Raw genomic sequence first — 14242 nt, 5'->3', positions numbered from 1 at the left:
TCCAAATGGCTTTCTTTTTTCCCCTCTTAGAACCCAAAATGAGAAATGTGAATGATGTGCTGGTTGCTTTTTTCCATGAGCTTTTTTTTCCATTATCATGAACGATGGCGAGATCTTTCATGCTTCAAAAAGGATGCAAAACCACCATAAAAGTATTGTAATAGTGCAAAATCATAAAATCGTTCATCATACTCCAAAATCATGAGGGAAGTAGCAATGCTTGAACAAATTGTTCTTTTAAGTCAAATCTTTTCAGTTGGTTGATTCCAGTGTTATTTTAGTATTACTTTTTATACTATTATAGTATTTATTAATAATTTGAATTAGTTTAAGTTTTAGTAATTTAGTTCTTTTGTCATTTATATTGTTTGTTTTTTTTATATTTCTATTTAGCTTTAAAATACTTTTATTTCAGTTTTAGTTTGAGTATTTTTAGTATTTCTTAAACTTATTTCAATTAGTTGCCAAAGCAACTCAATTTCGTTGATTTTTTTTCTTTTTTTATTTACGTTTTTCATCTAATATTTATATTTTACTTAATATTTAATTTCACCTTTATTTCAATTAGCGAAAATAATTTTAATAGTTTTTCTTTTAGTTAACAAGAACAACACTGGTTGATTCAGTTCCGAAAACCAATCTGAATGGTTCATGCACAAATCAAACTGATCTGTTCACTTCTTAAGTTAAAAGCTACCCGGAGGTGATTATCAGTGAATAACTTAAATTTTGGTCGGTTTCTCACAGAAGACTTGGATGAAGTGCTTTTATGTCCTGTTTTCGAACATTGAATAAAAAACTTAAGTCTCCATTCATTGGAATTGCATGGAAAGGTGTGACCAGCACAGTCTTCAGAATTTCTCCTTTTGTGTTCCATGATGATTATTAATTTTGGTTGAACTACCTTTGTCCCTTTAAAGCTTTCTGTATTGATGAGGAGGAGGTGTGATGGACAGAGTGAGGGATTTGTCCGGTTCAGGATCAGACTCTATGCTGTCTCCTTGGCTCTCAGAGCACATCTGCAGTGCTCCACAGAGAGAATGAGGATGAGACTGAAACAAGTCTGCATTAAATGTCACCATTCTCTTCACACAAACACAGTGGTGCATACACTTTCAAACAGTCTCTCAAGCAAATATTCAAAGTCAAACGTTTACATGCACACAAGTGCTTGTGTATTTCCTTTTTTCTCACACAATAGTTACAGCAGTACAACGAAAAGTCAGCTGGCTTCCAGAAGGTCCTGTTTTTCTTTTTCTTTATCTGCTTAGTCACTTGACACAGTGAATGACTGATTGACAGCTGTCATTAGATAACTGACTGAAGGGGAAAGCAACGAGATCAACAAGCTCGTGCAGATAGAGGGGACAAAAGAGACTGAGGGAATATTGATCTAAGTGACAAATGAGTTCCCTACTTTCCTTGAGTTTCTCCTTGATGAATTGTGACACCCCTTCTTAATTAAACCTTCATCTAATCATTATTTATTACTCCGCAGCATTTATTAACATACCCATCCGAAGAACAATCAACTATAATTTAATCTATTGTGATCTTCATTATCTTTTAATGATATTTTTTTGTTCTGTATATCTCTGTTTACCTCAGTTACTTATGAGCTGTGAAAAACCCTTAGGAAGACAGCAATACCCATGCAGCTGTACCACTGAGACTGCCATAATGACATAAAAAGAAAAACAGCATCAGCCAGTGCCTAATTTCAGAACGCTGCCCTGTCATTTAATGTAATTTAGAGGTGGTTATAGCTTTATTTTTGAGTGGCGATAATGAGTTTTTGAAAGTGACTGCTGCTGTGTCGGCTGGCTGGATGCCAGCTGTCTTCTGAGCATGCCCAGTAGATCATAGTAGTTTATTTTCAACACAGAGGATCAGTGGATGCTGGCCTGAGGTGGAGTTATTTAGAAAGATGAAGCTGTGGTTTACAGCGGTTGTTTATCACTTACAGTACATAGAAGCCTACTTAAAGGATAGTCCACCCAAGAGTGAAAATTCTATATTACAGTGACTGAGTATAGTGTTAAAGTGATAGTCCACATAAAAATGAAAAGTCTGCCATAATTTTCTCACTCTCATGTCGTTTTAAACCGATTTGACTTACTTTCTTCTGTGGAACACAAAAGAAGATATTTTAAAGAATGTTTATAACTAACTGTTTTGGTTTATTGAATGCACCAAAAATGGCAGGTCATGTTAATCAAGCTCGCATCAGCTGACCCTCAGCTGATCCACATCTACCTATAGGAATGCGATGCCTATCACCATATACATATATAAGCTCCTTCAGTATTATCAGCAGCTATCGTGTTTCTCAGGAGCTAATTACCCTCCTCCATCCCCAGCTCCTCCTCTCGCCCAGTCAGGATTTGACATTCTGATTCCCCTTGAATCAGAATAATTATCAAATAATGTTGTACTTTAAAATCTTGAATTAAATATATTTGCAAATTTTCATGTTGGTTCTGTTCTGTTTACCCCAAGGGGGATTATTGCTGCTCTCCCTGCTAGGCTGCATGGATGTGCAGGGAGTTCTCGCCCAGAACGGAACCATACCGCCAATCCAAACTGTATGCTAATTGTCAATCATATTTGACGGTAGTGGTCCTGACAGAAATACAACTGGGAACCGAAACTGTTTGGTTACCAGCATTCTTCAAAATATCTTCTATTTTGCACAGAAAAAGTCTTACAGCCAGGTTTAGAACGGCATGAGGGTGAGTAAATGATGGGTAAATGACATACAAAGGCTATTTTGGACACGTTTGGCCACTTAAGTAGCGGTGACATTGCATTGGAAACAACATATCAAACTAAGTTGTAAATGGTTCCAAGATGATTTTTAGTAAATGTTTGAAAGTCAGTTATATCAGAGCAACCATATGTGTAGTTCATCTAATTAACTGGACATGTTCCACTAACATTGGATAACCAGTCTAACGAGGCTACTTTTTGTCTTCATTTTAAAGAATATATCCATTGTTTTATAATTTCAAACCTAACAAACTGTATGGCTGTGCTATATTTCTTCAAAATAAAAAAAAGATAATAAGTGCAGCAGTTTTACAAGTGAAGTGTGTCCTTTCTGTCTCATCGGTGGAACTAAACAGAATTGGAAAAATAATTACTCTTTTCAAACACGCAGAGGCTCACAGAGGCCATAAAATAAGTTGTGATCCTCAATAAACGGTTGAATGAATGGGATCGATCATTTTTCAATCTGCCATTTTCTTTTGCTATGAATTTTGTAGATTGTGGTCCTGCTTCACCAGTTCTGACAAGATTGTGTGGTATAATGAAATCCGGACATGCCACATCTCCCATGTTGGTTTTGTCATGTGACCTTCATCGTCAATTGTGTCGCTTCACTGTCTTTCAAATCTCCTTCCATGTGGCCTTATGGAATAGTAAAGTATCCATTGGATTTGCAATTCAGAATCTCTCCAGGTATTTCTAATGAATACAATGAATTTGGACATACCCCTCACTTCACTAACAATTTTTTACCTACTATGTAGTAGGGAAGGAGGCGAATTCAGATGCAGGGATAGTCTTCCGGCTGCTACCACAGTTTTATTTCAGGGCCTGTTCATTGTCTTTTGTTGCACATTTCATTTATTGTCCTGTAGCCACTGATTTTTAGCTTTTTGTTGTTTAGTTTGGTTAATTTAAATGTTTTTTCTCTGTCTCTAGCGTGGCTGGTGTTCCTTTGAGGACCAGTTCTACCTCTTGCTCTTCAGTACTGCTGTTTGTAGTTTGCGCTGCATTAGCTTTAGTCTGGAGCTGTGCTGGCACCCTCTTCCAAATCAGGATAAAGGACTGAAGACTCTAATTCCTCAGTTCTACAAGCTCACTGCCTACTGCTTCTATCATCCTCTGTTCTACAACGGGCCCATCATGACCTACAGAGACTTCAGCGAACAGGTAGAAGAAAATGAGGTTCATAAAAGGGTGCAGGGTCTGTTCTTTATCCAAATGTACTGTAAATGTCTTTCTCTGCAGATAGAGAGGCCGGTGTGTAAAGTGTCTTTGGTGTATGTCTTAAGTGGGATACTGCGCGTGTTTGTCTGGTGGTGTTTAGCCGAATTCATGATCCACTTCATGTACATGCACGCCATCCAGAGCAACGAAACCTACCTGGAGATGCTGCCGCACTGGGCGTTGGGTAAGTCTGTGGCTTCGTATGAATTCTTGTACTTTCATAGTATATACTGAATTCAATGAAGAACATCTTAACCGTCTTTAGGGATGCAAGTGTGTAGTGTAATACACACTTCGCTATTCTACAGATATGCTTCATCCATAATATTGGCATTGTCCTTTTGAAGTTTGAAGATATGCTAACAGCAACCATAAACAGTCTTCTCTGTTAAATAAGTATATTTCCATCCAAAAGTTCGGGATTGGTAAGATCTTTGAATGTTTTTGACAAATAAGTCTTATGCTCACCAAGGTTATTTTTATTTGATCAAAAATACAGTAAAAACACTGATTTTGTGAAATATTATTACGATTTAAAATAACCATTCTCTATTTTAAAATGCTATTTTTTGCAGTGATGGCAAAGCTGAATTTTTATCAGCTTTTACTCCTCAGTTTCATATGATTCTTCAAAAATCATTCTTGCTCTATGCTTATTTGCTGCTCAAGAAATATTTTTTATTATTATCAGTGTTGAAAACAGTTGTGCTACCTAATATGTTTGTGGATTTTTTTTTTTTTTTAGGATTCTTTGAGTAGAAAGTTCTAAAGCATTTATTTGAAATAGAACTCATTTTAAACTCATTGTAACAATTTCAATGTCACTTTTGACCAATTTACCGCGTCCTTGCAGAATAAAATAATTTCTTGGAAAAATACAAAATCTTACTGACATAAAATGTTTGACTGGTTTTGTATACCTGAGGAACAAGTTTCTTGGTACCTGCAGCTCACTTTGAAAATAACAACCCTTTTCAAATTTGACAGCTCCTTGACACCTATTGTCTTATAGCAGGAGTGTCCAAACCTGCTCCCAGAGGGCCACTGTCCTGCAAAGATTAGCTCCAACCCCAATTAAACACATCTGAACCAGCTTATCAAGGTACTAGAAACGTCCAGGCACGTGTGTTGAAGCAAGTTGGAGCCAGACTCTACAGGACAGTTTGGATACTCCTGTCTCATAGGATAACAACAAAGTGTCCAAAATCTCATGCAGTACGTCATCTGCAAATTATTGTGAGCCTATGATATTTATTAGTTTTCCGACATCATACTTTTGCGACATACTGCTGTTTGCATAATGTGTAGTGGGGAAATATGCATACAGTTTTTAAGCAAATTCTGCAGTTTTTATCCAAATTATGTATTTCAGAATTGATGCAGTCTGTCATTGTATATGGTGTTATTTTGGGTCTTAAAGTGGTTATTATATTATTATCGTGCACAGATGTTCGCAATGAAACACACACACTGAGTTTCAGCCTTGTGTGTGCGCTCTCCATTGCAGCCTTTTGATTCTGCACTTGCTGTCTATTGATCTGTGAAAGTTGCTGATTTGGGCTGCCTGTACTTTGATTCATAAACACAAACTCTGCAAGAGAGAGCGGTCTGTGCAGCAGCACACTGAAACATTGAGTCATTATTGCCTTTTTGTACCTGTTTTGTACAGAAAGTGCTTGCAGAAATTGTCCTTTTTTTTTTTTTTTTTTTTTTAACAAGCTTTTAGCTCTGTAGCAGTGGGATATGGAAAAAAGACAAATGCTATTCTCAGTTTCCACTGACACACAGAGACTGAAAAGTGAATAGGGAGATATGACTAGAAAGGATGATAGAACCACATTATGAAACCTGATTCTGAAATCTGATTAAAATCATTAAATCTGTGGTTCTTCTCAGCCACAATGGAATCAAGGGCCGAAATGAGCTTCACATACACTGCATGGCCATAAGTTCACATGTCTTTGTGAGATCAAGCACATACCGCTTTACTGTTTTATGTCATGTAACCACTCTCTTTTTCACCTGCAGGTGGTTTGGCCCTCGCGTTAGTGCAATTTTTTTACGTAAAGTATCTGGTCTTATTTGGAGCGGTGTCTCTGCTCGTCAGGTTGGACGGACTGGAGCCGCCCGCGTTACCACGGTGTGTCAGCATCATGTACAGCTTCACTGGGATGTGGAGGTAAATATACACACTTATGTGTTTGTTCTGGCAAACTTCAAAAGCTCTGACCTTTGACTTCTAAGGCACTGTGTCCTCTATAGCTGGAATGATTTGAGGTGGTTTAACTGTCATCTGCAGTACATCTGTGAAACAGCAGGGGGCAGAGCTGCGCTGCTGTTGCGTTAATTTATTTAAGCCGTGATATGATTGGAACAGGTTTAAGACTCACTTACACCATCTAGAAGCACATTACAGAAGCGTAACAAGATTCATGCTTTCTGTTTAATGCCACAAACATCTTGCCTCTAAAATATGGGAATGAGTGCTGGGCTTCTCTGATGGAGTTGAGCGCTCTGACGTCTCGTGAGACGATGTAGAACAGGCTCATACATGCAGGCTTCCTCCCAGATTGAATTTTACTCTAAAAGCTAGAATGCTTGATGAAGGTACACAGCATTTCAACTTGAATAGTCTTGAATGGTCTCCTAAACCTAGGCAACACCAGTCTGGAAACTATTTTTTTTTACTTTTTTTTATACTTAGTAAAATGTTTGTTTTACTACTAATTATTGCCTTCTATTTGCTTGCTTTTATAAATCCATAGTACACAAAAGGACTATGGATGTACCATGCTCTTGTTTCATGTAAATACAATGAGATATATACATAGTAATCATATAGTATATCAAACTCATAATCATTAAAGGTACATTCATGTCTCTCACACACAGGAATATCTACTGTAAAATTATTTAATGATTGTGATACAATTATTGTTGTATTTTTTTCTATTTAACTATTTGATAAAATATTATTACAATTTAAATGAACAAGTTTTTTATTTTAATATATTTTAAAATGTAATCTATTCATGTGATGGCAAAGCTGAATATTCAGTATCATTATTCCAGTCTTCAATGTCACATGATCCTTCAGAAATCATAATATGCTGATTTGTTACTCAAGAAACATTTTATTTAAATATTTTTTATATTTTTCAGGATTGATTTGATTATTAGAATAACAGCATCTACTTGAAATAAAAATATTGTAACATTTATTGTTATTACTGTTACTTTTGATCAATTTAATGCGTCTATGTTGAATCAAAGTATTTAATTCTTTACAAAAATCTTACTGACTTATATGTAATGAAAATGAAAAAAATAATAAACATAATGACAGAAATGTTCTGAAAGCTTTAAGGAGTTAAAACAACAGTAATAAAAACAACAACTAACTGTAATAACTATATTCACCATGGTATTTTTTTGTATTTATCTGCTTCGCATCATAATACAAGCAGTTTTCAGTTATTTTTCTTAACCCAGCGGATAATTGTTACTCCCCGTCGCGTGGAGAGAGTGACTCTATCTTCTGTATCATGTGTAATTGTGCATGTTTTGAGTGTATCAGCAGATCTACAATGCAGACAGCTGCCGAAGCTCTGCGAGCCGGAAAGGTTAAGCACTAGTGTGTGTCTCTGAGTGGTGTTGAAGGTGATGGAGTTTAGAGTGTGATAAATGAGAGCTGTAAGGAAACAGATGTATGCTGGAGACTTTAGCTGGACCTGCTGTAAGACCCCGTCTGGCTTCAATCCCACATGGAGCAAAAGAGCTCAGCTCCTCTGAACCTGACAGAGCGCGTGCACGCATAACTTTTTCTAACAGCTCAGCATAGCCTCAACACACTCACACACACCGATACTTCAAAATCCAACATGCTCCTCTCTGTATTTAATTGCTTAGAACTGCCGGATGCAACATACCACATGGAGACAGTAGCCCATACTGCAGGACAGCAAAGTCTCTGATTACAGTACAAATGTCCTACAGGGAGCGAATGAGATTGAGAACAACAGAGAGAGAAAGAGAGACTGAGATGTTGCTCTCGGCTGCAGTTCTGGAGATTTTCTTTGTGTGTGTGTGTGTGGCTGCAGTTAAATCTGGAGATGTCTGTCTGCACTCTGCACACGTGTTTGGATGTGTGAGTATTGCTGTGTGTGCATGTGTGTGATTGAGTACGGTTGCTATCATGGACTGGGTTTACGGCGGTTGAAAGGTTTACGGGTTGCTGTAAAACACACACACACACACACACACACACACACACACACACACACACACACACACAATTTTGCTGATTCCTGCTGATAGCTATCTGCTCACTCAATGACACATCTGAGTCAATGACACAAGGCTCTTTATTCCGGATCTATTAATTTATTTAAAAATTTGATTTTATTTATATATATATATATATATATATATATATATATATATATATATATATATATATATATATAATATAATATAATATAATATAATATAATATAATATAATATAATATAATATAATTTTTCTTTTTTTTTCTTTTTTTTGTGACCATTGTCATTGACCCTAATACTGAGCTAATGATCATTTCTGTCCTTTGTCCCTAAACAACCCTCACTCATGCTTATATTTTCATTAGGACATTATTTAGTATGTTCATTAAGACATTTCCTCATGGGGACTGTTAACTGGTGTTTTATTACCTTTTTACCTTTGGTCTCCACAATGTAGGCATAACCTCTCTCACAAATATGCAGTGAGAACAAGGCCAGGTTTGATCCTAATCTCTCTTCTCTTCATCAGCTCACCTGTAGTGGGATCATGAGGAAAACTCTGTGCTGTGGAAAGTGTTTACACAATGTTCCATCAGGCCTGATTTGCCAGATGATTTCTGAAGTACAGAAGCTCAATCTGAAGGAAACAGCAGAATATTGAGTGAATCTTTTCCAATGTGTATCTCACTTTCATCTTCATGAATCACCATCTGACTCACAGAGCTCATGAATGACATAAGACATGAGATTCCAGCTCAGTATGTTCACTGCATCTGTTTTTATAGCTCCTTGTTTATGTGCCACACGCATCTAGTAGAGTCAAATTGGCATTTCAGAGGGATTGCTTTCTTGGAGAAGCTTTCCTACTGTGGCGTTTTAGGCCTGAAATGTGCAAACAGGCTGTAGTGTAATGTTGTGATTCCTTAGCTTTAGTAAACCTATAAAATAGAAGAAAAATTTGATAACTAATAACTAATTGTATTATTTTTTTTTTAGTTTGTTTAAGATGAGAATTTTTTTTAAATATTTTTGTTGACTTGTAGCAGAACGTTTACTGCTTGTAGTTTTTATGCAATTTTAAAGTCCCCGTGAACCGGAAGTTGCAAACAACTTTTCTCCAGTGTTATGACGTATTTCCCAGTGAAAAGGAATATTGAACAGAGGGCAGGGTTTTACTCTAGCGCTCCTCCTCTCCATCTCTGCTCATAGCAGACTAATGGTTTGAGGGGAGTGGTTAAGCGTTGCCCAAACCAATTCCTCAAACCTACGTCATCAGAGAAGGTCCTCCAATGCAGAGGGGAGGGGCATTTTCAGATTTTGATTAAAGATTACCATGGTAAAAAAAAAAATTTTCAATATTTTCTTGCACGGATTAATTGTTCACCACAAGACTAGTAATATGCGCTAACAAAGTAAATAGGGTCAATTTTGATTTCATGGGGACTTTAAGAATGATTTAATGATAATAACAAATTACATAATTGGTTTATGGTTTAGTGTTCGTAAAGGGCTGCTTGAACCTATAGTGTCACGTAGCCAGACCTTCAGACTGACTGCAGAAGGTCTGGACTCCATAGCAGCTTTTCATTGCCATCTGACTGACATGAAAGCAACCAATCATAGTTCGTTTTGTTCCTCGTCATGTTTAGGGGCGTGAAAATGTAACGTCGTTGTCCCTACAATAACAGACCGGTGTATACATTTCTTGGATGTATATCAAAGAGTCTATGCCACATGTAAACACAACGGCTTGCTTCTTCCCTGAGGCTTCATGACAGCACTGTTTCCAGGCAGACCGTTAAAGAACGTGACACGCATGTCTCCCGGAAATCCTGTAGAGTTCAACCAATCAGATGACGACTTTGAAACAGTGTTTTCCAATTTTGTGTGCCATGTGTTTCAGACGTTCAGCCAACGATTTGTTGGTGTGACGTCTGAGGCTGAGACTACCCAACCGATAGTAAGAAAATTGTGACAAAAGTTTAATTGTTTTGGATTCATTATCTCTTTAAGTATGTACAACAGGACAACACATGCATTGGACAAACATTGTGCATTTCTGGGCTTAAACAGAAGAGACTTAAACAACTGCATGTCTCCACATAATGGTTTATTAATATAGAGTGGAATTTCTTCTGCTTCATCTGTTCTCCTGGCCTTCCCAGATGACTTTATTTCCCTAGAGCTGAAGCACATTTCATCAATAGTTGCTAATGAATGCTGGGAAGAGCTGGAATGAATCAAATGGTCCTGGACAATCTGATTTAGGAGTCATTATGTATCGTAGACCCCTCTAGACACTCGTAGACACTCACTTTTGTTTTGCCTCTCTTTCTCCAGATGGATGTTTTTTTGTGGCACTGAAGTTTTTGATAGTTTCTGTGGGCTCATGAAAACTTCATGTCAGGGCTTTCTGACGTGTTAGCAACCATCTGCTTGCATGTGACTGTTTCTCCTCATCCAGGCCGTTTTTTTTTTTTTTTTTTTAAAGAAGCCTAGCGGCGCCAACTCTTTACTGCTGTCTCTGGGGTCTGTGTTTATTTGGACTCAATAAGTGACAGACTGAACTACATTTGAAAGCCTTATGGCCAGAAAACCGTCTGTTGGTGTCAGATTACGATTGTGTTTCCTCTAATTGGATGAGATGATGGTTTCTATAGAGAAATCCATATCATTGTCCACTTCCTCATTTAAACCTTAATCCATTTTTTACTGTGAATTTTAAAATAAAAATTTTGACCTGTCCATTCATTCACCCATCCTTACCAGCTGATCTACAGAGGGATGAAATGTGGATAGATGGATGACTAGAAGTAAAGTGAGCATAACTATAAGAGAACCTGTGGCTATAGTGATGACTTGAGGACGTCTGTTCACACCTGCTCAGAGGAACAGGTGGAAGAGAAAGTCCTGCAGAGAAATAAATTGAGAGTTACAAAGGGCCAAATCGATATTTTGGCTGTCATGATGGTTTGATACAAACTACATGTCAAAGAGCGAAAGAGAAACCCTGTGTGATCAGTGAAACGAGAAAGAGCTCAATGTGGCTTTATATTGTTTGTTAGAAGCATATACAGTATTGGATAAAGTTGAGATCCAAACCTGTTAGATGTGTAGTTTCTAAAAACCAGGCTATTTTTGTGAACTAGATTTACTTAAATTCATTTTAGTTAAATTTATCTTTTATTTATGTATTAAAGGCCTAGTTTCACAGACAGGGCTTAGAATAAGCCAGGATTAGGCCTTAGTTTAATTAGGAAATTTAAGTAGCTTTTAAAAACTTGCCTAAGAAAAAAACAATACCGGTGTGTATCTTGGGATAAAACAATGGCACTGACATGTTTTAAGATATGTCAGTGCATGTTGCTTTCAGTTAAAACAGCTCAAACATGCATTTTAGTCTGGGACTAGTCTTAAGCCTGTCTGTGAAACCGTGTTTATATTTATTTTTATCATTAAAACATTTTTTTTTATGATTAATTATTTAGAAGGACATTTAGTTTTACTACCCTTGTGAAGTAAATGTATTTATTTATATTAATTTTATTTATTTATCTTTTATAATTTAATTATTTAGATAAGAAGGACAATATTTAGTAAGTTTGAGACATTTTCCTCATGTTCCTCATATTTTTATGTTTTTTATTTATTTTTAGGCTATATATTTTAATATTTAGAAGAAAAAAAATGTTTTACTACCTTTGTGAAGTAAATGTATTTATTTATTTTTGTAATTTTTATTTATTTTTTACTATTTTTATTTATATTTTACTTTATTTAAAATGAGATTATTGATTTTTATTTAATTTAATTTTTTAATATTTTATTTAATTTTAAATTAAAAAACCCAGAGCCATACCTAGTAAACAAAATGTCATATAGACTTTGGGATAGTCTCTTTTGACTAAGGCCGGTAAAAAGCCCCCTTGCATCCACCCCAGAACACCCTAGTAGCAAGTAACTACATAGCAACTCACTAAAACCAATTGGAACACTTTAGCAACCAATGCCCTGACAACCACCTGACCAGTGACACACTAGCATTGTGGTGTCAAGTTTTGCATGCTGGCAAAAATAAGTATAGTTTCATATGACTGCATGAATATTAGTTCTGTCTCCCAGATCAATTTTGTGTGTCCTAGACCTGCCACAAAACCCAGTGTCAGGCTACAGCTCAACTAGTCAAACAGCAAAACTGTTCTGGGATCAGCCACTTTGAGAAAATGTCTCCCGGTACGACAACCGTTTCAGCAAATGTCATTTGCCCCTAGAGATTCATTAAAATGGTTTCTTCAAGCATCTCATTTATGCAGATTCTCTTCTCTTTTTTTTTTTTTTTTTTGTCTGTTCTGGATGTTGACTGATTAAACACACGTTTGTGTTGTCATGTTCTACAGAAGTATGTGTGTTACCTCAAACCATCTGTGTTTAACCCCTGAGCTCACTCGTTACTGTCTTTTTGCTTTTCAGACACTTTGACGTGGGACTTTACAAATGGCTCATCAGGTACGATTCCTCAGTTTCCTCTTATTTTGAGTGGGTGTGCGAGAGAGAGATCTTTTGTACTGCTATGGACATGTTTTTTCTCTTGTTGCTAATTGAAAAGCACATGATTAATAATCATAATCAAAAATTACACGTTTCAGATACATCACTTTGGCATATTAAACGAACATTCTTGCATCTACTTCCCTTTGTTCTTGCTAGATTCATATCTTTTTTTCAGCTCTCACGTTCTCATTTTAGTTTTTAGGAAATTTACTGAAACATAATACACAAATGAGACCTTTTATGAGGTTCATATTTAGCAGCAACATCCCTTTTTTAACGGCAAAACCATTTAAGCTGGAACATCAGCATACTTGGTTGAAGATAAATGCAAAATTACGCAATTATCCATTGCATTGTTAAATGTACTTTAAGTCATTATGGTACAGTTTGTTATTGCACTTATGATATGTGACAATGTGATCTGCAGATTTAGTTCAGTGGGAAAGACTCACACTACATAAATATAATAGCCCTGTAAAGAATATAATTTCACCAAATGAGTCATTTACATTTAAAGATACATGCAAATCAGTTAATTACATATTTTGGCTCAAAATGATCCAATTTTATGCAGATGAGCTTCATAATATAGGGTGTTTTCCACATTCTTAAGCCACCTGGCAGCCTATAATGAACAGTTTATATTACAGCAAAACACAATGGATAAATTGGGGCACTGGTCATGATTGTTCACCCAAGAGTCCAGAAACACGGCTCAGCTCAGTCTCTCTCGCTGCTGAGAATGTTCTGCTGTTTGATTGCAATTTTTTATTTTTTTTAACAAGTAGTTCTCTTTTTATGCCAAAGACCACTTGCTTTTTCTGTGATTTAGACTCACTTGGTTTAGACTCTGATAGGCAGAATATTATGAATATTACCAGATTGATGTTGCCTTTTCCATGCTATAATATTTTTTAGATTTGTTGTGATATTTGAAATCCAGTTGCTGAATGCTTCCAGAAATACCTGATGTCTCAGAATATCAGAGTCTCTGGTAATTCCTTAATGTTACAGACATTAAGATAAAAAATGTTGTAATGTCTGTTGAATAGGAATAGAAAGTTCAGTTCTGATTGTTACTATTATTATTATTATTATTATTATTATAAATAAATGACGTTTGACATGCTGCTACATTATGTGCTGTTAGTGTGTAATGTTGGTGATGAAGCGATTTCTGATTTTTATGTGTTTGTACTGTATAAGCATCCATTTCTTTAGTTAGCATGAGTGGTCACTTTCCTGGACAGACAAAAGTCAGACAAATAATTCTCCAGAGCAGCTGGACAGATGTTTTCAAGCACGCCACTTTTGCATTAATGATATTTTTCTTTGTGTATAAATACTCTCAGGGACTAGAATAGGTTGGAAAACCTATTGGAATATGGAAACCCTTTTAAAAAAACAACCTCTTCAGGTCCTGGCGT

At 36.2% G+C, this 14242-nt stretch overlaps 1 protein-coding gene across 3 annotated transcripts in view; it reads left to right on the top strand.

Annotated features, from left to right (window-relative positions):
• hhat (hedgehog acyltransferase) overlaps window positions 1-14242 on the top strand; it is a 38955-nt gene that overhangs the window by 4757 nt on the left and 19956 nt on the right. For all 3 annotated transcript variants that reach the window (XM_084096665.1, XM_084096666.1, XM_084096667.1), the window contains exons 6-9: window positions 3709-3939; window positions 4018-4180; window positions 6025-6175; window positions 12735-12770. In XM_084096665.1, coding sequence (XP_083952791.1) covers window positions 3709-3939; window positions 4018-4180; window positions 6025-6175; window positions 12735-12770 — 581 coding nt within the window. The remainder of the gene's footprint in view (window positions 1-3708; window positions 3940-4017; window positions 4181-6024; window positions 6176-12734; window positions 12771-14242) is intronic.

The sequence above is a fragment of the Abramis brama genome (genome assembly GCF_963993115.1).
Source record: "Abramis brama genome assembly, chromosome: 21".
Lineage (NCBI taxonomy): Eukaryota > Metazoa > Chordata > Actinopteri > Cypriniformes > Leuciscidae > Abramis > Abramis brama.
Note: the sequence above shows the minus strand (reverse complement) of the source record. Positions and strands in the feature narration are given on the sequence as shown.